At 40.0% G+C, this 25,053-nt stretch overlaps 1 protein-coding gene across 2 annotated transcripts in view; it reads right to left on the reverse strand.

Moving 5' to 3' along the window:
• Window positions 1–11,063: 11,063 nt before the first annotated feature.
• Window positions 11,064–25,053, reverse strand: part of nlrx1 (NLR family member X1) — a 29,914-nt gene continuing 15,924 nt past the window's right edge. The window contains exons 7-12 of one of the 2 annotated variants that reach the window (XM_014411447.4): window positions 24,828–25,011; window positions 23,476–23,571; window positions 20,963–21,049; window positions 17,743–17,994; window positions 16,929–17,133; window positions 11,064–11,612 (exon numbers count right to left, since the gene is read on the reverse strand). In XM_014411447.4, coding sequence (XP_014266933.3) covers window positions 11,475–11,612; window positions 16,929–17,133; window positions 17,743–17,994; window positions 20,963–21,049; window positions 23,476–23,571; window positions 24,828–25,011 — 962 coding nt within the window. In that variant the 3' untranslated portion in view covers window positions 11,064–11,474. The remainder of the gene's footprint in view (window positions 11,613–16,928; window positions 17,134–17,742; window positions 17,995–20,962; window positions 21,050–23,475; window positions 23,572–24,827; window positions 25,012–25,053) is intronic. The other variant, XM_014411448.4, reaches the window with a different exon arrangement.

Genomic DNA, 25,053 nt, shown 5'->3' on the forward strand with positions numbered 1-25,053 from the left:
TTTAATTATCAATAAACATAACATTTCCTATAATTAAAGGAAGACAACACTGTAAAATACACTCAGAATCTTAAAATCGTTTCACAAATATGCTGTTTTAAAAGACAGATAATTAAAATGAATACTGTAAATACATATCCATATACATGTAGTTTTTGCACTCCTTCCTGGATGAAAACATCTATTGTTAAATTTACTATCAGCTCAAAATGACAAGTGGTCGAGGAATTTGTCAAACCATTGCTGTAGGAAAAGAACCAATGAAACGTCCATGAAATGTCCATTCTGTCTTCCTCCTCGTGCTGTGACATGCTGTGGAAGACAGCAAGAGATTAATAACAAATAATGATTAAATGCAGAGAGGTCTATTAACACAAAGTGAGTGAGAAAGGTGACTGAAGAAGAAATGTTCAATGCATCATGGGGATCCCCCAGGAGCCTACACCTATTGCAGCATAACTAAGGGAGGATTCAGAGTTAGCTGATCCAACCCTAACTATATGCTTTAACAAAAAGGAAAGTTTTAAACTTAAACTTGAAAGTAGAGATAGTAGCTGTCTCCTGAATCCAAACTGGAAGCTGGTTCCAAAGAAGAGGGGCCTGAAAACGGAAGGCTCTGCCTCCCATTCTACTTTTAAACACTCTAGGACCTTATGATGTACTTGTGATATGGTAGTATAAGGTCATTAACCCTGTAAGACCAAACCCATCAATAAATAGCCAGAAAATTCAGATTTTTTGGAAAGGAGATGTTTAGAATAGAATAGAATAGAATTCAACTTTATTGTCATTGCACATGCACAGGTACAGGGCAACGAAATGCAGTTTGCATCCATCCAGAAGTGCTTTAGTGATATAGATATATTACAATATATATTAGCAATAATATAGATATGTGAGTATATTACAGAAATGGGTCTATTATGGTATGTTATAATGTACACGGTATGAAGTATGTTGTGAATATTCTATAACTAAGTATGTACAGGCTGTAGTGAGTACAAGCTATGAACAGGATATAAATATGAAAAACTATACAGAATATGAAATAAATAACGTTACAGAAATCTGAGATATACAGCTATACAGAAATGGGAACTATGCAAGTTGTAAACAGTTGTAGGATTAAAGATTATTGAATGTACAGAATGATTATTTACACAGAGCTATACAGTAGTGCAGTTAAGATAAGTGAGGGTGTAGATAGTTTCTACAGAGGCTATATAAAGTGCTAGTGGTTGTGAGTGGTGGTTCACTCCATGTTATTATTGTGTGTTTGAGGGTACAGTTGTCCATTGTGTGTGTGTATGTTCAGTCCATGAGTTTAACGTGGGTCAGATGTCAGGAGGCAGAGTTCAGGAGTCTGACAGCTGTGGGGAAGAAGCTGTTCCGGTACCTGGTGGTCTTAGTCCGGAGGCTCCTGTGGCGCCTCCCAGAGGGCAGGAGGGTGAAGAGTCCATGTGATGGGTGACTGGGGTCTTTGATGATTTTAATAAGAGTTTAATAACCGTTATAACAAAATCAACTTTTTTTTTTCTATATCATGTTGTGTATGATGTGTTTTTTCAAAATATATTTATATATAATTTTTGCATTGCATTTGATACTTTATTGTCCTCCATTGTTGAACAATGGACAGTCCAACAATGGAGCCAGGGCAAAAGGTTATGAAGCAAGATTTGATTCCACACACAATAAAATAGGCAAGAACAACGTTACACTCAGATTTTCCATGTCAACAGAAACATCGCAGATAGAAATTCTAAAAACAGACAGTATTACCTTACTAACCTACAAACTCAGTACATGAATTGTAATTTTAAGCTTTCGGACCTGCCCTTGTTACTGCTTTAAATTAAATGCCAAAACTATTTCAAAAATCTGTTGATCTCCTCAATTTTGACAGCCTGGTGAAAAATGGCTTCCCACCCTCATTATTAAGTACATTTGTGACAAAGACATGTACACAGACACTCACTCTCTCTCGCATTCACCCTCACACACAGGGCCTTTTTTGCCTGCACAAATGTCATTTGCTGTTTTATCCATCTGAGAGCCCACCTGTCCGCCTCCCAAGTGGTACCCCCAGTACAAATGCACAGTTCTTCAGGTTGGCCATGAGCCCTGCCTCCCTCGGGGACTCTAGGACTGCCCAGGTGTTACAGTGGATTATGGCATCATTCAGGTAGGCTGCAGCATATACAGTATGCGGCCGTAGCACATGGTCCACGAGGCACTGGAACGTGGTGAGGGCTCTGAACAATCCGAAAGGAAGTTTGATGAATTGATACAAACCGTATGGAGTGAAGAAGGTTTTCTCCTTGGAAGGAATCTTCCAGTAGCCCTTGGTGAAAACCAGTGCTCTGAAAAACTGAGCCATTCCTAACCAGTCCAGGAGCTTGTTAACCCGGGGCACGAGATACGCATCAAACTGTGACAAAAAGTTGTCACAGTTTGATGCATATCAAACTGTGACAACTTTTTGACCTTGAGGTAGTTGACACAGAACCGTATAGACCCATCTTTCTCTACCTATAAGAACTGTAAGAACTATGGGGCAACACCACACGCTGTGTGACTCTTCTATTACTCACACCAGGCTGCGTTTCAAAATGGTGCTCTATGAGATTCGTACAGCCCAGCAGGGGGAGAACACGTCTGCAAAATGCTGTTGCAATGCAGCAACATCTGCTCTCTGGGCCTGTGCCAGATGGTTATCGTAATGGAGGGAGACAGGAATGGCGGAATTTGGTAACTCTGGCCCCAAATTATCTCTCATTCTGTTCTGTGTCTCTGTGCTCCCTCCCTGTTGCCTTATCTGATGTCTTAGTGTCAAGCTCGTGTCTGTGCATACCTGTTGTATTTCCTGTTTTTATTTTGATAGTCCCTGTACTGTGTGTATTGTGTCTAGTTTTCCGAGCTGTGTTTTCCTCCTGTCTCCCATTCCCTGATTGCTCCTTTCTTCCGCTTGTTATTGGTCCATCTGTGTTTCTCTGCAAAGTCATCCTGTGAGTTATGGTTTCAGATTTGTTAGATTTTCCAAGTTTAGGTTTTTTCCTTAGTTTCTGTCCTTCCCATCTCTGCTCTGTCTCTTTATTTACCCCATGTGTAAATAAAGCTCATTCATCCCATCTAAGCCAGAGGCTGCATTTGGGTCTCTCTCTCTCCACTTCAACATCCTGCCAAGCTGCCCCAGTCTCACTGTGACTGGGAGGAAGGGAGGGTGGACCCAAGGACTGCCCACATAGCAAATAAAGGTTCAACAGCTGCTTCATTCGTTCTGAGAGAACAACACAGGCTACAGATTGCGTTTTTAAAAACCCTTCACAGCAATTATGACAGTTAAACCAGTTTGTGTGTCTATATGTGAAATTGGAAATGCTATTCTTTTTTTGTAATTGAAGTTTTTTATTATTATTTTGAACATTTAAGAAAAACATAACATAACAACACAACACAACAAAAACCACACTCAGTGAATAAATAAAACAAACAAACAAACTGTTGCATACACAGTTAATTCTTAATTCAGACTGTATGTCACATTGTCATCATGTTGTAGACCCATAAAAACAAAAAAACTGTCCCATTGTTCTGTTAGAGTCTCTGTCTTGCTGCTCAGTCTTCCCAGCATTTTCTCGCATGCAGCATTTTCAGTCATTTTCTCCTGGAAATGCCGCTAAATAAATGCTATTCTTTTTACAAAAATCTTAGTGATTTTGGTTTATTTAACTATAAACTTTTTCAAAAGTATACAATTATATTTTTGGACAAAGGTTTTCAATGTAACATAAACTTTAATGAACTTTACTTTTACCATAGTTCAGCCAGTGCATTTATCATCTTGTACAAATAAAAAAATATATATACACAATATGTTTGAAACATTCGATCTCTATACAACCGTTGCAAGAGCTTGGTTCGCATTGCCGGAAATAAGTCGGACTCGTTCTCGGTGGGTGATGGGCTCCGCCAGGGCTGCCCTTTGTCTCCGGTTCTGTTCATAATTTTTATGGACAGGATTTTTAGGCGCAGCCAAGTGGCGGAGGGCTTTCGCTTTGGTGGCCTCAGAATCTCATCTCTGATTTTTGCGGATGATGTGGTTCTGTTGGCTTCATCGGGTGGGGGCCTCCAGCTCGCACTGGAACGGTTCGCAGCCGAGTGTGAAGCAGCGGGAATGAGGATCAGCACCTCCAAATCTGAGGCCATGGTTCTCAGCCGGAAAAGGGTGGAGTGCCCACTCTGGGTCGGGGATGAGTTCCTGCCCCAAGTGGAGGAGTTCAACTATCTCGGGGTCTTGTTCGCGAGTGATGGGAGAAGGGAGCCGGAGATCGACAGACGGATTGGGGCTGCAGCTGCAGTAATGCAGACGCTGCACTGGTCCGTCGTGGTGAAGAGGGAGCTGAGTGTAAAAGCGAAGCTCTCAATTTACCGGTCGATCTACGTCCCTACCCTCACCTATGGCCACGAGCTGTGGGTAGTGACCGAAAGAACGAGATCGCGGATACAAGCGGCAGAAATGAGCTTCCTCCGAAGGGTGGCTGGCCTCTCCCTTAGAGATAGGGTGAGAAGTTCGGCCATCCGGGAGGGGCTCAGAGTAGAGCAGCTGCTGCTCCACATCGAAAGGAGCCAGCTGAGGTGGTTCGGGCATCTGACAAGGATGCCCCCTCCTGGGTGAGGTGTTCCAGGCATGTCCCACCGGGAGGAGGCCCCGGGGCAGACCCAGGACACGCTGGAGAGATTATATCTCTCGGCTGGCCTGGGAACGCCTTGGTGTTCCCCCGGATAAGCTGGAGGAGGTGGCTGGGGAGAGGGAGGTCTGGGCCTCTCTGCTTAGGCTGCTGCCCCCGCGACCCGGCCCCGGATAAAGCGGATGAAGATGGATGGATGGATGGATGTTTGAAACACATTGTGCTGTATTTTAAAGTTTGTTCTACAGAATGTTTGTTCAACTTAAGTTAATGTTAACACATTTATTTTTACATTACATTACAAGTTATTTAAAGCAGATGAGCTTTCAATATTCATTCTGATTTTAACTGTGCCTAACAGAAACACACCTGCAGGACTCTTTTGTTGCAGAGAGTCTTAAAGAGTCCTTTTTAACTGCATGGATCCGAGTCTAGGGAGTACCTTCTAAACTGACCAATAGAGATACATTGTATTTTCAGTGAGGAGTTTGTCTCAGCAGCAGGAGAGACCCCACTTTTAAATCACTCCTGTGGCCACAATTTTGACAGCGGGAACATAAAGAACACACTGTTGTGTAGTGCTTAAGACCCTCACAGTTCAAAAAGTATTTTCATAAGAGTTACAGTATTGGATTTAGAAGCAGTTTTTCAACACGTGCACCGAGACAAATTTGACAGTGATTTGCCACAGAGAAACAGAATCAGTCAGTAGTTAGTGCAGGCACACTGGGTAGAGCATTCTGACTGGCCCGTTAACTTCAGGCTTGTTCTCCATTGCTGGATTTGTCTTCAGCAGATAAGTGGTTTAAATCTGGGCAGTTTGAGTCAGTTGATGACTTTTGGAATCATCTTTTGTGACTGGATGATCAGAACGGAAACTATTCACAGTTGTGTTTTTAAACACACTGCTATTATTTTGAACACGAATAAAGCTCAAAATCCATATAATATTTTTGTCCATTCATTGGGAACACTGCATATTATACACTCAACAAAAATATAAACGCAACACCTTTGTTACTGCTCCCATTCCCCATGGGATGGACGTAGAGACCTAAAATTCATTCCAGATACACAATATAACCATCCCTCCCAAACAGTGGTCACAAATCAGTCCAAATGTGTGGTAGTGGGCACATCTGCTATATTGAGATAATCCATCCCACCTCACAGGTGTGCCACATCAGGATGCTGATCTGACATCATGAGTAGTGCACAGGTGTACCTCAGACTGCCCACAACAAAAGGCCACCCTGGAATGTGCAGTTTTTTGCGCTATTGGGGGTCTGGGGACCCAGAACCGGTCAGTATCTGGTGTGACCACCATTTGCCTCATGCAGTGCAACACATCGTCGCATGGAGTCTATCAGATTGACAATGTGGCCTGTGGAATGTTGGTCCACTCCACTTCAATGGCTGTGCGAGGTTGTTGGATATTCGTGGGAACTGGTACACGCTGTCGTATACGCCGGTCAAGCACATCCCGAACATGCTCAATGGGTGACATGTCTGGTGAGTATGCTGGCCATGCAAGAACTGGGACGTTCTCAGCTGCCATCTGCCCTGAACAATGTGAACCATGATTCATCCGTGAAGCGCACACCTCTCCAACGTGCCAGACGCCATCGAATGTGAGCATTTGCCCACACAAGTCTGTTACGGCGACGAGCTGGAGTCAGGTCAAGACCCCGATGAGGACGACGGGCATGCAGTTGAGCGTCCCTGAGACGGTTTCTGACAGTTTGTGCAGAAATTGTTTGGTTGTGCAAACCAATTGTTCCAGCAGCTGTCTGGGTGGCTGGTCTCAGACGATCTTGGAGGTGAACCTGCTGGATGTGGAGGTCCTGGGCTGGTGTTGTTACACGAGGTCTGCGGTTGTGAGGCCGGTTGGATGTGCTGCCATATTCTCTGAAACGTCTGTGGAGACGGCTTATGGTTGAGAAATGAACATTCAATGCACGGGCGACAGATCTGGTTGACATTCCTGCTGTCAGCATGCCAATTGCACGCTCCCTCATTGCTTGTGGCATCTGTGGCATTTTGCTGTGAGACAAAACTGCACATTCCAGGGTGGCCTTTTGTTGTGGGCAGTCTGAGGTACACCTGTGCACTACTCATGATGTCAGATCAGCATCCTGATGTGGCACACCTGTGAGGTGGGATGGATTATCTCAATATAGCAGATGTGCCCACTACCACACATTTGGACTGATTTGTGACCACTGTTTGGGAGGGATGGTTATATTGTGTATCTGGAACGAATTTTAGGTCTCTACGTCCATCCCATGGGGAATGGGAGCAGTAACAAAGGTGTTGCGTTTATATTTTTGTTGAGTGTATTTTACTCTTTTGTTCATCTTTTGATGTATCAATATTTCAATTACTTTACAGAAAATGAAGGAAAACATGATATTGGGCAATTCAAAAAATAGCAGTGTCTGCATTTTTCCATTACAAACTCAAATATTTACTCAAAAAAAAAAAGTTAAGATTTAGCATTCCTGTGAATCACTAAACTAATATTTAGTGGTATAACCACTGTTTTTGAGAACTGCTTCACATCTGTGCTGCACGGAGTCGACCAACTTCTGGCACGTGTAAACAGGTATGCCTGCCCAGGATGATTTGACAGCCTTCCACAATTCCTCTGCATTTCTTGGTTTTGCTTCAGAAACAGCATTTTTGATGCCACCCCACAAGTTTTCTGTTGGATTAAGGTCCAGGGATTGGGCTGGCCACTCCATAACCTTAATTTTGTTGGTCTGGAACCAACATACTGCTCGCTTACTGGTGTGTTTGGGGTCATTGTCTTGTTGAAACACCCATTTAAAGGGCATTTCCTCTTCAGCACAAGGCAGCATGACCTCTTCAAGTATTTTGTTATAAGCAAATTGATCCATCATCCCTGGTATGGAATAAATAGGCCTGACACCATAGTAAGAGAAACAGCCCCATATCATGATGCTTGGACCACCATGCTTCACGGTCTTCAGGTGTACTGTCGCTTGAATTCAGTGTTTGGGAGTCGTCTGACAAACTGTCTGTGGCCCTTACTTTCATCAGTCCACAAAATGTTTCTCCATTTCTCTTTAGGCCAGTTGATATGTTCTTTGGCAAATTGTATCCTCTTCAGCACGGGTTTTTTTTTGGGTTTTTTTTTTTAAACAGTTGGATTTTCTGGGGGCTTCTTGCCGATAGACTCTGACAATTAGAAGAAGCTTGTCTTAGTACTCACAGGTAACTTCAGACCATCTCCCTGGAGCTGATCATTGGCTGAGTCTTTGCCATTCTGGCTATTGTTTGATCCATTCGAATGGTAGTCTTCCATTTTCTTGCACGTCTCTCTGGTTTGGCTTTTCATTTTAAAGTATTGGAGATCATTTTAGCTGAGCAGCCTGTCATTTTCTGCACTTCTTTATGTTTTCCCATCTCCAATCAACATTTTGATTAAAGCACGCTGTTCTTCTGAGCAATGTGTGGCACGACCCACCTTTGTCAGGTTTTCAGAGAGAATTCCATGTGCAACATCTTCTTCTTTTCTGAGGTTGTAACTTTGCAAAATTAAATTAAAGAAACAAATTATTAGAAACAAGTTGTCTACTTATCATGTTCACATAAAGCAACCAGAGCAATTAATACAAAAAAACCCTTTTATATTCAAGAAGAACTGTAGAAAGCTAAAATATGATACTATTCCATTCAGCTAGGGCAGCTTAACAATCACTTGGGATGAGCTTATTTAGAAGCATCAGATGTATGCTGACAAGTAAAGACATGGCCATCTATGTAAGCGCCCCCCATCCAGGGCAGTCATCAGTTGGAGGACGAGCAAGGCAACTTCTGGGGCCACCCACAAGCCCAAGACCTCGGTACCCTCTGACCTCCTCCAACCTCTGGGTAGCTGGTCGTAAATTCGACCCTGTTCCTGATTGGCTGGATCGAAACCGTCCCACACCATTTTACTGGTAATGGTTGAAGGTAGCCAAACCTCTGGGCGAAGTCCTGCTTGCAATCTTTCGACTCAGGCTGGCAAAAACTTCCGGTCACTCGGGGCCGCTGGAGTTGAGCGAAGGTGGGGTCCGTGCCTCCCCAAAAAGCTGTTTCACAGGGATCAGGTTAAACCTGGCCTCCTCCACTCTATTATATATTGGTCAGGCCCTTCTGAAATTGGGTCAGGCCCCAATTTCAGAAGGGGGTCAGGCACTGACAGTGCTTTTCCTCATTGGTAAAAGCTAGGGCCACCTCGATTTTAAATTGTTTTACTGGTGGACCCCATCTCGGGGTCGCACCAGGAGTCAGAGAGAATGTCATTTTTGCCCACACTGGCTACTGACGTGAAGACCCACCTGATTCTCTCAGGGATGCTCGCTCCTGTATGACTGTCTCCCACCGAAGTGGAGCGTTTGTAAAAGATCTGGCCGTGCAGCCACCAACTCTCCCCATCCTCACTGTTACAAAGCACCGGTTTAACTAAGAATAACCTTTTTATTTTAGTTTAACACATTTACACACACACACAGACATACATGTTTACACATGCCGATACACACACACATGCACACTCACACACGACGCAGATATTCTGCAAACATTCTGTTTTTACATTTGTCATCCTCGAGTTAAGACATTAAAAATACTTCATTCCACTTTTCCAATTCCACTCTTTAAGTGGTTTAGAAGATGAGCTTTTAATATTCATTCAGATGTTTTCTGACTCTATATTTTCTTTTGTCATCAGTTGGCTTTTCTAATGTGGATTTTAAAGATGTTCAGCTACTTTCCAACTTTGAAACTCTGCGTGAACTTCAGCTTTCAACAGGTCTGCACTTTGGTGAAAAAGTCAGTCTGCCCCAGGGCAGCTGTGGCTACAATCGTAGCTGCCTCCACCAGTGTGTGAATGTGAGAGTGAATGAATAGTGGCATTGCAAAGCGCTTTGGGTGCCTTGAAAAAAAGCGCTATATAAATCCAATCCATTAAAAAATTCTGAATGAGTTGAAATCCACTGAATCATTCACCTGAAGGCCAAAGATTCAGCAGTTATTACATTTCAGCTCAAACCATTCAGCTATCAGCATTCACACTGCATTTCGATCAGGAAATGCATTCTCTCTCTTTTTTCTTTACTATATACAATATATACAGTACTGTATGTATTTTGGCCATTTATGTATGTATAGCTGTATATCTCAGATTCTGTAAAGTTATTTATTTCATATTCTGTATAGTTTTTCATATTTATATCCTGTTCATAGCCTGTACATACTTATAGTTATAGAATATTCACAACATACTTCATACCGTGTACATTATAACATACCAAAATAGACCCATTTCTGTAATATACTCACATATCTATATTATTGCTAATATATATTGTAATATATCTATATCACTAAAGCACTTCTGGATGGATGCAAACTGCATTTCGTTGCCCTGTACCTGTGCATGTGCAATGACAATAAAGTTGAATTCTATTCTATTATCAAGTCTTGTATATTATCAAGAAATCCTTTACTTAGCATACACGTGTTTTCAAAATATTCCTTTCTGTTCTTAATCATATGTAAATTACACATGCAGACATTCTGTTTGATGCTGATAGTTGTTTGTTTTACTGCAGTGTACTTTGTTGGCTTATTTTGTGCAAAAAAGATGCATTTAATGAAGATGATATATAAAAACAGACTTTCACTCAAGGCAACCAAATGTCTCAATGCTTTGGCCTCATATGAAAATGACAAACTGCATGTCCTTTACCTCTCTCTTTCTTGTGCTTGCTAATACAAGGAAATTCATTTCAATTATTAATGTGAAATAAATCAAAAATGTGCTCTTTAAAAGCAACTTTAAATGACAAACTATTCAACTAAAAATTCACAATCCAGTCACATGTGGAGCACCTCACACATTAAAGCCATACAGTTTGATTGTGTTTGGGTCTTTTAAATGGTTATGAATAGTGCAGTGTAGTTTTTACTGTAGAATCAAGAGCAAAATCTCTTCTACAGTGATGAAACTATATCTCCTAGACCAGAGGTGTCAAAACTATTTTACATCAAGGGTCACATACAGCCCACTTTGATCTTAAGTAGCCGGACCAGTGAAACTGTCTTTCTGTCAGTGTAAAGAAGTTAAATCTTTAACTGTTTTTCTACATAATCAAGAAAAAACAGCTGTGACATAGAAAGAAATCTGTCAGCATGAGTCTTTGGACTTTAACTGTACAAAATAAATGTGTAACATTACAGAAAAGGTTTGGGTAGCTCATTGCCTGGACTGTCAGTTTTTTGTTGTTGTTGTTTCTTAAATTAAACTGTAGTCATAAAAAAAACACAGACATTTCTATAGTAGAAAGTGAAAATCAGAAACTATTTTGTCATTTAATTGTTTATTGCTTAATTACTTTGCATAATATGAATGGCCTCTCTATCTTCTTTGTTCAACCTGGACAACTTTTATTACTTTCCTTCATCCCCTGGACCTTTAAGGGGAATGTAACACGTGATTGTCCGCATGGTGTACCTATCAAAATAAAGCCCAACCCCTGTCTGCAGGAATTCTCAACAGGGCTGAAGATTCAGCTCCCACATAGAGACCACATCAATAACTGACATATGAAATTATTTTGCTGGCCAGAAAAAATTGTATTGTGGGCCTGATATAGTCCGCTGGCCTGTTTTAAAACCCCTGTCCTAGACTATTAGTCATTGCTGTTTGAAGATTCTCCTATCTGGATTCATCCTATTCAAACTTGAACACTCATTTCCTGATCACCTCCTGGGTTACTTCTTGGAGGGAGGTAAATTGTTCCTATACATCTTTAGAATTTTCCGGACTCCCTTCTCAACTCTGCGGAAATGTAGCCTCTTCCAGAGGCTCTGCTGCTGTTGACGCCCCCACTCCAGATCCTCGAGAAAGACCTGCAAAAAAGAACAAAGGGCCACTGGTTTTACTGACACACACCTGACAATCAATCTTTTTTGTGCATTTCACCTCATCAATTTTAAGTTGGGTGTTTGTACATGTAAAATGACTCAAATTTAATTCTGCAAATCGAATTCATATCTTAAGGTCACTAATCCAATGATCCCTGTTCTCTGACAACATGAGTGAGGTGTCACACTAGGAAAAAATGCTGTCTCAATGCCATCTTCAGAAGCATATATGTCATAACACTAACAAACTGGATGCTTTCCACAAAAGCATCCAGTTTGTTCCACACAAACAAAAAAACATCTAAACCTGGATCTCTAATATTTCAAATTCCTACATTATAAATGCAACAGGAGTGCCAGCGTAACAGTACTGGTAAGTGAGTTAAAGACAGACCTTGGTCATCATATCACAGCTCATGTCTGCCAGACACCTATTCAGGTGCTAATGCTCAGGAGGGAAAACAGAGGGGAATAAAATGCCCTTAAAGCCAAGGGGTAGAAATGTGTGTCACTAACTGGATGTCATGATCCTGGGTCTTTGACCCACTGTCTTGTGTTTTCAGGGTTGTTTTTTTAATGAAATATTTTCTGTTTGAATCTTGGCTTGCTTGCAGTTTCTTCCCCAGAACGGTGATACTGTTTATTTAGACATTGAGTTTTCTTGAGTCTTGAGACTAAAGAAGTCACTTGGGTGAGTGGGAAAATGTTTCTTCCTTTGAAAAGACAATATCTAGATGAATTAACTTGGGGTTTATGGATGGCAAGTATCATAACACTTGTTTATTAACTTCTGTCTATCACAGCTAAACTGAGGTGAGTTGAGGATATCCTGAACTGTTGTTTTTGATACTGTTAGCTGGTGTAAGCAAAACTGGAATCTAACAGACTTGTTAAGACTTAAACACTATCCAAATAGACCCTTATATGATGTGAATAAGTAAGCATGTTTACGTGGGTTTTCATGTTTCAGAAACTCCAGTTTAGAAGGTAGGCTTGAGGTAATAATGAAAATATATGCATACAAATGTGGAATTGCTACATATAAACTTAAAACATAAAGCAAAGAATTTGTATTTGGTTACTTGTTTGTTATAATAATGCTTCTTGGCAATATATCATATACCGTTGGTGTCAAACTCATTTTAGTTGTGGGTCACATACAACCCACTTTGATCTTAAGCAGCCGGACCAGTAAATTCTCCATTCTGTCAGCGTAAAGAAGTTACATATTTAACTGTTATTCTACATGATAAAGAAAAAGCTGCTGTAAAAAACAAAGAAAGCTGTCAGCACGACTCGTTGGACTTAAATTGTAAGAAATAAATGTGTAGAATGACAGAAAAACTTGTGGTAGCTCATTGCCCAGACTCTTCAGTTTTTGTGTTTGTTTGTTTTGGGGTTTGTTTGTTTTGTTTTTTTATAAACTGTAGCTGTAACCCTCCCCCAGAAATGTCTGTAATAGAAAACATTTTTTTTATTAGAAATATAGCATTTTGTATATTTATTATAAGTGTTTGCAATTTGGCATAATTTGTGAAAGGTTACATTTCTTCATTATTAAATAGCATAAATAACCCTGTAAACACCTTTAGTAAATTCAACAGTAAATATATATAAGAGAAAATATATATTACTGTAATTATTCCTACAGTAAATTTGTTTTACAGTAGTAAACTGACCTAGGTGAAACTGACCAATGGCTATAGAGATTTCTTTCAAACTTTCTTCAACTGTTTTGTGGGACTGACATTGAAAAGAAAAATGATTGTTTTCTGGAGAAAACATTAATTCAAAAAAAGAGTACCATGTTCTTATTATCCTCAAACAATTTTTTAGACACACATGCTTCTAACTTGATTCGCTTCCTCTCAACTTTCTTACAAAAGGCAGTACTAACTGTTTATAAAGATAGAGGAGTCGTGTATTGTCATACACTGGTTATTAGCTTACATTGGTTATTGAGCCCAGCAAATAGTTTTGGCCTTATTACCGTCTGAAAATTATTTGCTAATGCTGTCACTGTTAATGCCATTAGTATATGATACTAATGTTTAACTGTTTGCTATCTATCCTGTGAAGAGGTTGCCTAATATTACTAGTTACAAGTTATTTAAACATAATTTGTATTTGGAAAAGCTTTGTTTTATATCTTCTTTCTTAAAGCTTTTGGCCCGAGTCACTATTTGTGAGGTGTTCACTGGAGCCTTTTGTGCCTGGTATCTGGATTAGGTTTGGTTTGGAACTGCTGTGAAAACTCAGCGGGTGAGTAAGCTGTTGTAACTAAATTAACTGAAGTCAATCTAAGCGAAACGACAAATCTAAGGTGCATATATGTTCCTTGCCTACTAAGTTTGGTTGGGGGGGATCAGTATTTAGTAACTTTGGAATAAAAGAAAACTTAAAAATAAAGTTTTTATCTTCATTCCCCCTCACCACCTTCCTAACGCGTGGTATAACTAACACTTTTCTAATGCTTGTCACATGACTAACATTAGCGTTTAACGTTAAGTTTAAACCCATATGCCTTCATGTCTAGTATTAAATGATATTACATATGTCACAAGGTTAATATTGCTCAAGTCAGAAGTTAATTACAACTATTAAAATAGTCACGCCATTTGTGTACAAACAGTGCAATGTATCAACGCGGACACTGACTAGATTTTATCGCCATATCAAAATGCATTGGAACCTATGTTCACCCATGTTTGGTTGTGGCTTAATGAATTGTCCATGCAGTTTTTGAACACTTGCTGCACTTACATTGCACATGCACTCCAAGCACACACAGTCAAAAAAACCTTCATTGAGCTGTACACCTACTCATATGGATGCAGTGATTTGTGAGGTTGAGGGATGCCAGCATACATCTCATGATTTGTACATTTTGTGTGATCATTTTAAATGGCACATAAGAGATGGAAAATATTACTTGCCTGTTTCCTAACTGAAAAACTTATTTTCACGTGAAATCATCTTTCACATTACACATCAGCAGAAAACATTAACATGCTTTACAGAACCCTGCAAAGGTAGATAGTGATGCAGCAGGAAGTAAGCATGAGAGCGAGATCCATGAAAATTATACAGTCTCCACTGTGCACCCTGAGCTGGTCAAAGGGATTGATATAGTAGAATGTGTAATTCATTTTATGTGCTTTTTTGTTCTTGGGTCACTGCGACACCAGCAGATGTAGTTGACAGCTGTGGGGATTTATTTTTATCTTAACGCTAACATCACATAAAGTGCCCAAAAGTAAATTGCAGTAATACTGTAAATGGATAATACAGGAAAAGTGCAGTACAAGAAATTATAGTAAAAATGCAGTACTAGTACTGTAAAGGAAATTACGGTACTACTATAAATGCACAATACAGTAAGGTTACTGTGATTTGTATTTACAGTAAGTTACTGGCATCCAGCTGCCAGCTAGTTGTTGTAGATTTTACAGCAACCTTTGTACAGTTTAGGCTTTCTTATCAGATGATGGAAAACTGGTCTCGAAGCATGCTAAGAGGTACAGCTCTGCAGAAAGTGCAATTTTATTGTGGTGGAACCAAGACAGTAAAAATTAAAAGGGAATTACAATGTTTTTTCAAATGTGCAGTATAGTTTTCATCTTCTTTTGCTGCTTATTCAGTGAATTTTGGTCGGCGAGTGATAAATCTTGCAGTTTTAGAATCTGTCAGCACTCAACCACATGTCCTTGGCCGCCAGGTGAACACAGACAAACGCGAGTACATCCTTTTGCAGAATCTGTTTGCCTGCTTTTTAATTGTTTGCTGTTTTACCAGTTTTGCGGTTTTTGAAATAGTTTTGTGAGCTTTTAGCTGAGATTCTGACATTTCTGTGGATATCACACATGTCTTTATTTAAACAATAGATCTGGCGGTACATCCCATTAAACCTGATGTTCTCCCTCTCCCCTCTGGTACCAGGACCATTGGGGTTCAACAGGTTAACTGTTTAATGCTAAATTACTGTTGCGCAGCGGTATTTATTGCTTAATTAAAAGCAGTAAAACTTATGAAAATACAATAAAAGTCCAAATGTAAACAATTTAAAAAATATAAATGGGCATACATTTAGGTCTGTGACACTCAGACACTGAGCCATGGCTCTGCAGACATTTCTGCATCTCTGCTATTCAAAGCTACTTTGTAAAATTTATTTTATGCAAAATTTAATAGTCAACTATAAATTGAGTCTTTCTCAAGAAAGCAATTTTGTATTCAGTGTTTTCATAAAAGCCTTATTTTTATGGATGTGCTACTACTAGGAAGAATACACATGAGGTTTAAGGCCTGGACAAGTTTGAAACCTTTTGTCCTCCTCTATGGTGGCCCCGAGAGGCCAAACGGACTGCAACTTAAGAAAACACCAGCAATAAGAAAAATGCTGCAAAAGCACACAAAACACAACAGAAATAGGAAAAAAGAAAACAGAAATAGGAAAAACGACAACGGAAATGGGGGGGAAAAAACAGATTTCCACAAGCACGAGGGAAGTGTTTCTGGGGAGACAATAACCCAATGTGTTTGTGTTGTTTTTGGATTGGATAGTTGAGTTGAGTGCCAAGGGGTACACGCTGGGCTATGGTGGACTCAGGTTGTATGCAGACCCTGGTCCACCAAAACGTGGTTCAGCCTGGAGCATTGTTGGAAGCAGAACTACATGTGTAGTTGGTGCCTTTAAAAAATATTATGTGGTGTTATTAGAAATTAAAATAAAAAGCAAAACATCGGCTGCTGTTAGCTTCTGCCTTACACAACCCATAAATGTGGAATGGACTGGCCTAGATTTAATAAAGTGGTGGGACGATGTTTGCGGGTATGCTCAAAACACATTCAGACATGTGGTTTCGGTTATGCTTAGTGGTGATGTGAGGTTGTCCAGCAATGCTGCCGGAGAGGGGGAACCTGCGAGGCCTTTTCAGGAAGCCCACCAGTTCCCGTGATTAATTCCATCGGTCTCTTCTTCCCCTGGAGGCTGAAGTCCACTGACAAAGAAGCACTGACACTGTGGCGTTCAGTGCTTCTTTGTATGCTCCTGTGTGTTGGGGGTGCGTTCTGACGTACAAAAACAACAAACAACTGGACAAGCAGGTGAAAAACACCAGCTGGCTGGTTTCTCATGTCTTGTTTATAAACACTTAAACACAAGTATCTTAAAAATGCTGAGCTTAACCTATTATTTAAAAAAAAAAAACAGGCTTTTAAAAACCCACACAGTATGAATCATTTTTTAAATGACATGTTTTATGTACATTTTTACATTTACATTGTACTGTATGTATATACCTTTAGTTGCTGTATGACATGCTGCTGATCCCAGGATGAGGAGTTCTCTCGTATAACATTGAGAATGGGGCGCCAGTTCTCAGAGAGGTCTGTCCCTTCAGTGACAGAAGCCAGGACCTTGACCCGTTGGCCACTGTGGCTACGGGGAACACCTCGGGCATACAGGGACTGCTTCGCCACTTTACTGAGAGGGTTCAAATATAAACTGCACAAAGACATGGACAAAAAAATTTCTGTAGGGCTTGCATGAAAGACTGCATGCTTTTAGTGTGTCTCTGAGGCCTTTTGCATTTCACCATATGTAGTCCATTTTAAAATGTTCTTGGTCTCATTCACAGGAGTAATAAATTGATAAATTCTATCAATTATCTGATGACACAATATCAGGATTCCCAAAAGGTTGATTCTGTTCATCTGGACGTAGCGTTTTCAGTGGGAGAAATGCTTTGTCACTCATCCAAATGACTTCTTCTGTCGGAAGAAGACAAAATGTTTCTCCCACTGAAAACGCTTTGTCCAGATGAACAGAATCAACCTATTGGGATTTACTTAGCTGGACTTACAACTTACATTACGCATGCATCAAAACAATATCAGGGTTTATAATTTAATATATGCCAAACTGTAAGTAAGGTGCTTTTTTCATGTTACGAAAACTGTCAGTGTTCTATGAAAAAAAAAAAAAAATATTTATAATGCAAAAAGGACAGTGGAATCAGAATTTATTTATAATGTGGTCTATGCAATACAACATTATAGCACAACTAAACCTCAAAGAAATGTTGAGCTTTGGATATAGTGAGAAGTTTCTTACTGTACAGTCTGAATGCTGGGATGTTCTCTACAGGCATCTACCAGAAGTAGAGCTGCGTCGTCTCCAATATTGTTATAGGCCACGTTGAGCTCCTGGAGTCTTCTGTGTTGTTGGAGCCTCTTAGCCAGATCCAGGACACCCTCATCCCCCAGTCCAGTGTGCATCAGGGACAAGTTTGTCAGGGACTGATTCTCTGGCAGGGCTTCCACCAGGATTTGGACTCCAGACTCCATAAGAGGGTTGTCACACAATCTGAAGAACACAATGGAATAATATGGCATTTCTGGTTTGGTCTACGACTAAGAATAAACTCCATGTGCAAATGAAGGTGTTAGCCAGGGCTTCGTAGCAAAAATATAGGCTAAGGACTATAACTCCGGTCAGTAGCTAATTGATGATCAGAAAAAAGTAATAATAAATAAACCACAATCCAATGGCCAGGTCATTAGAATTGACACTGAAAGTAACAATAAATGAATGTGAATAAAATAGCACAATCAATTCTCTTGACGCAATCGTACAGGTAGAACAGTATGTGACTTTCCTCTGATTTAGACTTTGCTCAATGTTGAGTCAAACACTGTTGTTAAAAGAAGAGGGGATGTTACACAGTGATAAACCTTTCCCATATATAATTAATGTGGAAGAAAGACATTTAGCAAACTGAAAATGATGTCAATTGAAATGTTAGTTTGCTCTTTTAAACCATTATGTCATAAAAAAGAGAAAAAAAGAACAACATGTACAGAGTAAATTTGATTATTAACCATTGACATGTCAAACATAAGTCCAAAGATATAATATCCAAAGATATAAAATTTCATAGACTCACAAATTTGACTCTTTTTGGAAGGTGAAGTTCAACTTTAATATTACACTGTAGAGCACCCTTAAACTGTGGATCAAGGTCCAGCTTGTGTGCCATTACATTGTTTTGAAGAAGAAAAAAAGAAGAAATCAAAACAAAAAGAAAATGAACACGGTGCTTGTCATTATCAAAACTTTTCCCAGCAAATGGCCGTTAACACATCAAACAACTCAGAAAGATTACACTTAAACCTGTGGTGAGTCACAGGTTTAAGTGTAATCTTACAGGTGAGTCTCTTTACGGTCTTCAGACTTCCCATAGACAACCTGGGAAAACATGGATTCACTAAATTTATGACTCTGTCATTAAGCTTAGCTGAGCTGAATTCTTAATTCTGTCTGTTATTTTGACTGTCTCCCAGATTAGGCCGGTAGCTTTTAGTTTTATGTGTGCCAAATAAGAAGCATCATTTGATATACCCCCCCCCCCCCCCCCCCCCCCCCAAACAAAACAAAACAAAACATAATGAACAGCTGTCAAACAAAGCATAAGACACCTTAACAAAGGTTGACCTATTCAGTCCTGATCAAGAGTTTAAAACCACCATATTTTGCATGGTTGGATCTTAACAAGGTTCCAAGTAGGGCTGCGACATGCTACAAGAAGAAATGGGAGAGAGACAAAACATTTTTTTCAGCATGCAAATTTATTAAAGAACGAGACAAAAGCGCGTTGCTAGGACTGATCTGAGGCAAATTTCATTTCAAAAGACTACCCAACAGAAGCCTTGATAAAATGCTGGATACGGTTTCTGGTCTACTAAAGAATCAAGAGGCTGTTTTTGCTGCTTTAGACAAACAAAGCACAAGCTAGTCATTTTAACTCCATCAAAGCTGGTAAAACTCCAAAAGCTGGTAACTGTTCTTGAGCCATGCAGGTAAATAAAACTAGTTTTTAACTTATTGTTACAGTTTCTTCAAAAAGCTCTATAGTTGACAGTTATTGTGTAGATTAATAATAATCTTGGAGGTGAGACATATGTCTCATGTTCAGTGGTTTTATCTTCTGCCACCTGCATCACACCATGGAGGTCTCCAATGATGACTCAAACACATGGTGAAATTTATTCTGCCTTTGTAAAAGACCTATCTCAACCTGTAGCTACACGCTACCATCAGTGGCTCAAGATAGCTACTGTGCTTGACCCACGCTTTAAGGATTTATATTGTTTTGCAAGGGGAGAGCAAGAAGAGGTTTGGACCAGCCTTGAGGCCCTGCTGCCTCAGTGTAAAGACGCCACCACAAAGGAGCCAGCAAAGACAAAGAGCCTCCTCTCTTCATTGTCTTCAGACTGATGCAGATGAGGAAGCCCTGTGTAACGGGCCCTGAATTTGTACAGAGCAGGATCCACCATCAGCGAGAAAGACTGCTTGCTGAAGTGATGGTCCAGGCGAGAAGGGACCCACCCACAGCTGTCTGTCATAGCCCGCAAGTATTTGATTAGTCCTGCCACTTCTGTCCCATGTAAGAGAGACTGTTCTAACTTGCAGGTCACATAGTAACAAAAAAGAGAGTTGCCTAGAGCTCTGAAAATCTGAACAGGTTAGATTGTCAAAGTAACTGGCTGAAAGAGACAGACGGTAAATAAGCATGGAGCTATTGTGAATCTAATGGGTTTGGGGGGTTTTTGCACTAAAATGTTCAATGATCACATTGTTTTAACCTAATGTACAAAATAATTTTGGCTAAGGATACTCAGAGTTTAAAGCTGTTCAACCTTTTATGTTTCTACCTTATTTGTTTAAGAAGAAAAATTGCACCTTATGTTGAAATTTTTATTATTATTATTTAAATACAATACCATTTTAAAAATGTACTTAAAGTACTTAAAATAACACTATTTTTAATTGTGCCCTATTTTGGCTAGTGATATTATTTTTGTTTCTCTGTTTTTTCAATTCAAATGCAGTTTAAAGAGCTTGAGTTTATAATATTCATGACCATGTCCATGATTCTGTCACCCACTAAAACCCTTTTTAATTAAAAAAAACAAAAAACATATGCGCTTTAGGGCATATTTTCTTGTCCAGTTAATTTATTACTTTGCCCATAATTATTTGGCTTAATTTTTGGCTTAATCTTACCCCTAAACTCCTTGGAATTCAAGTTTCAATTGATGTTCTGACATTCTGGTAGTGTCTTACTTGTACCGTGTTTGCAGTTGCAATGTAAAACCAAGTTGTGCAACTTTTTCTTAATCTTTCCAATACTTATGCATTTTCAAATTATGCAATCAAATTCTGAAATCTATTACATAAAATTAAAAGACAGTGCCAAAGTAAAGATGTGACTCATTTGGTTACATACATTTGGGCTAAAAACATCAAAACTGGAATAAAAGTAGAGTCTTACTTCAGAGATCTAATAACACTCCTGGGATCTAGCAGTAGGTCTCTCAGCAGACTGCAGGACTCAGGACCAAGGGTGTTAAACTGCAGACTGAAGACAACAGAGACAATTACATGCGCACACACACACATACATATACATACATATACATACATATATATATATATATATATATATAAAAAAAAAACACCCAGCACGCCCCTGCGGGCGGTTTATCCTTCAAGCTCGGGTCCTCTACCAGAGGCCTGGGAGCTTGAGGGTCCTGCGCAGTATCTTAGCTGTTCCCAGGACTGCGCTCTTCTGGACAGAGATCTCCGATGTTGTTCCTGGGATCTGCTGGAGCCACTCGCCTAGCTTGGGAGTCACCGCACCTAGTGCTCCGATTACCACGGGGACCACCGTTACCTTCACCCTCCACATCCTCTCGAGCTCTTCTCTGAGCCCTTGGTATTTCTCCAGCTTCTCGTGTTCCTTCTTCCTGATATTGCTGTCATTCGGAACTGCTACATCGATCACTACGGCCGTCTTCTTCTGTTTGTCTACCACCACTATGTCCGGTTGGTTAGCCACCACCATTTTGTCCGTCTGTATCTGAAAGTCCCACAGGATCTTAGCTCGGTCATTCTCCACCACCCTTGGGGGCATCTCCCATTTTGACCTCGGGACTTCCAGGTTATACTCGGCACAGATGTTCCTGTACACTATGCCGGCCACTTGGTTATGGCGTTCCATGTATGCCTTGCCTGCTAGCATCTTGCACCCTGCTGTTATGTGCTGGATTGTCTCTGGGGCATCTTTACACAGCCTGCACCTGGGGTCTTGCCTGGTGTGATAGACCCCAGCCTCTATGGATCTTGTACTCAGAGCTTGTTCTTGTGCTGCCATGATTAGTGCCTCTGTGCTGTCTTTCAGTCCAGCTTTGTCCAGCCACTGGTAGGATTTCTGGATATCAGCCACCTCCTCTATCTGCCGGTGGTACATACCGTGCAGGGGCCTGTCCTTCCATGATGGTTCCTCGTCTCCCTCCTCTTTCTTGGGTTTCTGCTGCCTGAGGTATTCACTGAGCACTCGGTCAGTTGGGGCCATCTTCCCAATGTATTCTTGGATGTTCGTTGTCTCATCCTGGACTGTGGTGCTGACACTCACCAGTCCCCGGCCCCCTTCCTTCCGCTTAGCGTACAGCCTCAGGGTGCTGGATTTGGGGTGAAACCCTCCATGCATGGTAAGGAGCTTTCTTGTCTTTATGTCAGTGGCTTCTATCTCCTCCTTTGGCCAGCCTATTACCCCAGCAGGGTACCTGATCACGGGCAGGGCGTACGTGTTGATGGCCCGGATCTTGTTCTTACCATTCAGCTGACTCCTCAGGACTTGCCTGACCCTCTGCAGGTACTTGGTGGTTGCAGCTTTTCTAGCGGCCTCTTCATGGTTCCCATTCGCCTGTGGGATCCCCAAGTACTTGTAACTGTCCTCTATGTCTGCAATGTTGCCTTCTGGTAGTTCAATCCCCTCAGTTCTGACTACCTTCCCTCTCTTTGTTACCATCCGACTACACTTCTCCAGTCCGAACGACATTCCAATGTCATTGCTGTATAGCCTGGTAGTGTGGATCAGTGAATCGATGTCTCGTTCACTCTTGGCATACAGCTTGATGTCATCCATGTACAGGAGGTGGCTGACAACTGCTCCGTTCTGTAGTCGGTATCCGTAGCCAGTCTTGTTAATGATCTCATATATATATACATATATATGTATATACACGCACACACACATATGTATGTATGTATGTATGTATGTATATATATATATATATATATATATATATATATATATATATATATATATATATATATATATATATATATATAATTTATATATTAAATTAGAATTTAGAAATAAATGTTGTATTCCAATGTACTAGTGTAATTTATTACAATATTATAAAAATGTTTCAATTTATTCATTTATTTAATTTTATTTATTTCTTTTAATTATTTATTTATTTATTTATTTATTTTTACAAAAAAGCTTGAAGTCAAACCACTACTACATACTGGTATGTATAATGTTGGTATGTGTTTGGTATGTGTATGGGTCAGTGTAATGTTGGACCCATTCATAACCCATTTTCGTCTTCTAGCTGACGGAATAAGGTCAAGATTTTACAGTTAATAACGCCATCTATTGTGCCCTCAATGCAGTCAACTCATCCTGTACCCTTAGAAGAGAAACAGTACCACACAGGCAAGGCACCCTGAGGGGAGCTGGGTTGTAGGGGATCAAATATTTCAAACTTTTTTGCAGCATGTTTTTCTGAATCTGACGCTTGATTATAATGAAACTACCATAATTACCATTGGGTAAGTGCATCATGCCATTGTAACATCCAACACAAAATAAAAGCAGTTCTAGTAGCTATAATAGTACCATCACCATCATGCAATATGCATCATGCATCATGAACTCAGGTTGCTTTTTTTTGCAAGCAACAAGATCATATATTAAGTTTCAAGTCTCACTTGAGGTTGTATGTGTGTCTGAAGGCAGGGCACAGCATCTGAAGCGTGTCATTATTCAGGAGACAGGAGGATAGGTCCAGTTCTTCAAGGTAGTAACTGTAACAAAGCACCACAAGATGGTTAAATAAAAACAATAATGAAAAACAAATAGACAGCTCCTTTGTATCCACATACACAGTCTCATATCAGCAGTATATATACAATATACACTATTAAAACTGAAGTAATAACTATGACCCCAATGGCAAACATTTTGGGATGCTGTGTAGTGACTCTATTATCGAATAATTGCACTCTTCACCCTTTCCTTATGGCAGATAGGGCCAAGAGCTTTATAGAAACCTTATTTCTGCTGCTTATATTAGAAATCTCATTATTTTGCCGTCTACCCAAAATGTCTCTGCATAAGTGAGTGTTGAGTCAGACTCAGGAATTCCAGAAATCACTGTCTGCGATAACAGTTTGCAATGGCATCAACAGATGTAGGTTAGAGGCCAAAAAATACAAAACCAAGTTTTAGGTCCACAGTTTTGGGAAATGGTTGTTTCTCTGCCATTACTTGCCAGAATTTGTAGACTGTAAACTCCCTAGGCTGAATCTTCAGATGAAGTCTGCTATTCATCGCAAAAACTACAGGAAGTAACTTTCAGTGAGAGGCCTATTCTAGGCCTATATTCTCTTATTTGTTATATTAGTTAAAGTTATACCCGATTATACTCTGATCATTATTCAGCAATTAACCATAATTAACTATCAGCAAAATTACATATGAATTATGTTTCTGTGGTCACAAATTACAACACTTAATACCATTTCTCTTATTCGGAATTATGCATAATGATGGGTTGGTGACACATTTTTTGTCTTTCACATTCCTGCAACCACAGAGACACTAATCTGCCAAGGTTGAAGTTGGATCATGTCTAGGCACATAAAATCCAGATATGATAATAATTTCCATTACACAACTCTCATTTAATATATTAATGAGACTTTTACATTGGTTGATATCTTTGATTAACAACACAAATTATTTACTGTTAGCAAAAGCACAAATAGAGACCTTTTGCCTGCATTTCACCTGTATTTATGTATACATCTATCTGCCTAGCACTTTTACTTTGAATTTTTTTGTTCATTTAAGTGTTTGTTTTACAGTATGTTTCGCACTAAGTACCAAAGCAATTTCCTAATATTGTATACCTTCTCAACATTTGGCAATAAAACCCTTTCTGATTCTGATTCTTTTACCATCTCTCGGATGTAAAAGATGTATTTCCACCTCTTTTGACATAACATACACATACACAGTCAGTCGATCTCTAATCCAGTTCCTTCAAATAATAATTTACCTTGCAGGGGTGCAGGAAAGCACAGAACTCAGTATGAAACATTTAAGTGAAGTCATACGAATGTTGGTGAGGCGGATAGCTCTGATTGAAGTTACAACCTCTGCAGTCAGTCTGGGGTTCTGGAACTCATATAGAAGGACCAACAGATCCATCAGCTCTTCTGGTGGTTGTGGCTTGTTAAGCTCTAGTATCAAAAGAACACATACTACATGAAAATATGCAATAT

The sequence above is a fragment of the Maylandia zebra genome, linkage group LG14, assembly GCF_041146795.1.
Source record: "Maylandia zebra isolate NMK-2024a linkage group LG14, Mzebra_GT3a, whole genome shotgun sequence".
Classification (NCBI taxonomy): Eukaryota; Metazoa; Chordata; class Actinopteri; order Cichliformes; family Cichlidae; genus Maylandia; species Maylandia zebra.